Here is a 2,500-nt window from a genome sequence, read left to right as displayed (position 1 = left end):
GATTGGTCAATAAAGAAATTGTCATTATAACAAGTGTTATTTTTACCGTAGTTGCGACAAAGGTCTCGAGGACTTATTGTTAATGTAATATTGCTAGTGCCACCACCATCAAAAGTTACAAGGATACTGCCTTACTCTTCGTTGCCTTGACTGTAATGACCATAACAAGCCCTGTGTTAAATGTCAAGAAGAGTAACTTCTTTCAGCACCCGAGATGCCGGATACAAGAATCACAGCACCAAGCTTATCATCTGAGTCTCCGAACATAGCCAAACTAAAACCGAAAACACAGCCTGTAACACCTAAACCCATAATCACCTTCTTAGGACCCATTTCAAGGCATCAGGCACCGCAAGATAGCAGTTCGGCTGTTATGAAGAGTCACTGGAATCCAAATCGACACTTTATAACATCAGATGAATCTTTGGAACTGAATACTATGTTAATGAGTACGTGTTTCATTTCAAATCGAAGTTGGAAATCAGTTCCAGCCTCGAAAGTGCTTTTAGCTTTTTGATAATTTGACTTAATCAGTTCCTGTTCGTTATAGCGTATGCGAATGACATCATACTTATTTTTTTAGAACTAATTAAATTATTGATCAAACTAACGTTATCTTATATTGCCAGAATACTTTGCGTTCATCTGTGTCTCATTATTAACATATTACACTGTACTTTAAAGCATAAAAGTTTGTTGTGTAAATTCATGGAAATTATGTTCACCATTGCATAGCCCATTAAGCTGAGCGTGCATGCAATCTAGAAAGTGTTTTTATGATGAAATGGAGGTCGGTCACTTATTAATCCTTTAACATCAACGATGTCACAAAAGCCATGTCACAAAGGATTAGAACGCACCTGCAAAATGACCAACTATGATTAACTCTATGAACTGTATGAACAAAGATTAAATATTCTTACAAGCAAACCAGTTTAATTTTACCAAAGTCTAGGTATGGATCAACATTCATTAAAAATATCAAATAGTTTACTATTACTCAAAAATATATTATCAAGACATCAATCTTCTTCGAGTGCCGAGTCAGGACCTGACGTTGGCTCTCATGCGTCTGAAGCCAGCTTGATGACGGTCAGGGTAGACCTGTTGACCAGCCACATTCCTACCGAGCGAACGTCCACTGGGGGGTCGTACAGTGACCATATTTACGCTGTTCTGGTTTTGTCCTTTTGGCTTTATTTGCATGATTGTACAAGGGAAAAGTTCTGGAGTAGTTTCCTGTTGCTTTCTCCAGCAGCAGTAGTCTTCACAAGACTGGTGACCCTGGCCAGTGTCTCTTACTGGAGAGATCCTTTGCCCAGCGTCTATGGAGGAGAAGCCATGAACTGAAACTATCTGTTTGTCTTCCCTCCATCCACCACCTGTCTTACCGTGACTTCACCGTGAGGCTTGTCCGGGAGACTTAGAGGTTACTATGCTTTACCGAAGAGCATACTTCAAAAGACTAGAGGACCCAAGGAGATGTCTCACTGCTCCTTTGGTAGCGGAGGTCTAGCTTACCCCTCTAGGGTAAAGACATCAATATGATATGGTAAATAGACACAAGAACAAAGAAGTAAATAGGTGGAGGAGGTTACAGTAGGAAACCACTAGTACAGAAAATAAAACTGAAGATGTGAAATAGAAAAAAAACAAAACTGAAGGCACAAAGACCATTGTGATGAAATCGCAGGATCCAGAAAAAAAAAAAAACACGATAAAACTGAAAATATAAAAGTCAATGAAGTGAAGAGTAAGAAGAGCAAATTCTGAAACTTCTAGATATTAGTGATAAATCTTAATGCTTAAGAAATGTAGAACTAAATAAGAAGTAAATAGGTGGAGGAGGTTACAGTAGGAAACCACAAGTACAGAAAATAAAACCGAAGATGTGAAATAGAGAAAAAAACTGAAGGCACAAAGAACATTGAGATGAAGTCGCAGGATCCAGAAAAAAACAAACAAACAAACAAACAATAAAAAACGATAAAACTGAAAATATAGAAGTCAATAAAGTGAAGAGGAAGAAGAGGAAATTCTGAAACTTCCATATATAAGTGATAAATCTTAATCCTTAAGAAATGTACAACTCAAGATTTAGAATGATGATAATAATAATAAAACAAAAGAAAAATGAAAAATAAAAACAAACTGGTACAGATTTCAAGAATGAAGCTGAAGTTTAAAAGGTACAAATTGAAATACACAATGATAATGTTACAGGAGGCTCAAAACTGAAAATGCTTAAGATATAAAGGCTCAAATCAAGACAAGGTGTAAGCAAAATCCAAATCATATCACACAGAGTTGACAATAGAATAAAACTAGAGGCGTTAAAGACAAAGACAAAACTAAAGATTTAAAAGACCCAAAATTGTAGCAAGTAAACCTATAGTTAGTTGAAAAGTAAAACCAAAAACATTAACTGTAAGAGAAGACAAAGCAGAAGGCATAAAACATATTGATATAATGATAATGACGTTAGTGATGATAATCATAA

General features: G+C 36.1%; 1 protein-coding gene across 1 annotated transcript in view; it reads left to right on the top strand.

Moving 5' to 3' along the window:
* LOC122246609 (uncharacterized) overlaps window positions 1-918 on the top strand; it is a 63,224-nt gene extending 62,306 nt beyond the window's left edge. Inside the window, exon 45 of the mRNA XM_086538194.1 lies at window positions 207-918. Coding sequence (XP_086394320.1) covers window positions 207-517 — 311 coding nt within the window. The 3' untranslated portion in view covers window positions 518-918. The remainder of the gene's footprint in view (window positions 1-206) is intronic.
* The last annotated feature ends 1,582 nt before the right edge of the window (window positions 919-2,500 follow it).

The sequence above is a fragment of the Penaeus japonicus genome, unplaced genomic scaffold (assembly GCF_977035675.1).
Source record: "Penaeus japonicus unplaced genomic scaffold, GWHDUDI00000001_assembly GWHDUDI00000007, whole genome shotgun sequence".
Lineage (NCBI taxonomy): Eukaryota > Metazoa > Arthropoda > Malacostraca > Decapoda > Penaeidae > Penaeus > Penaeus japonicus.
The sequence above is the reverse complement of the archived record's forward strand: the minus strand, read 5'-3'. Positions and strand labels throughout refer to the sequence as shown.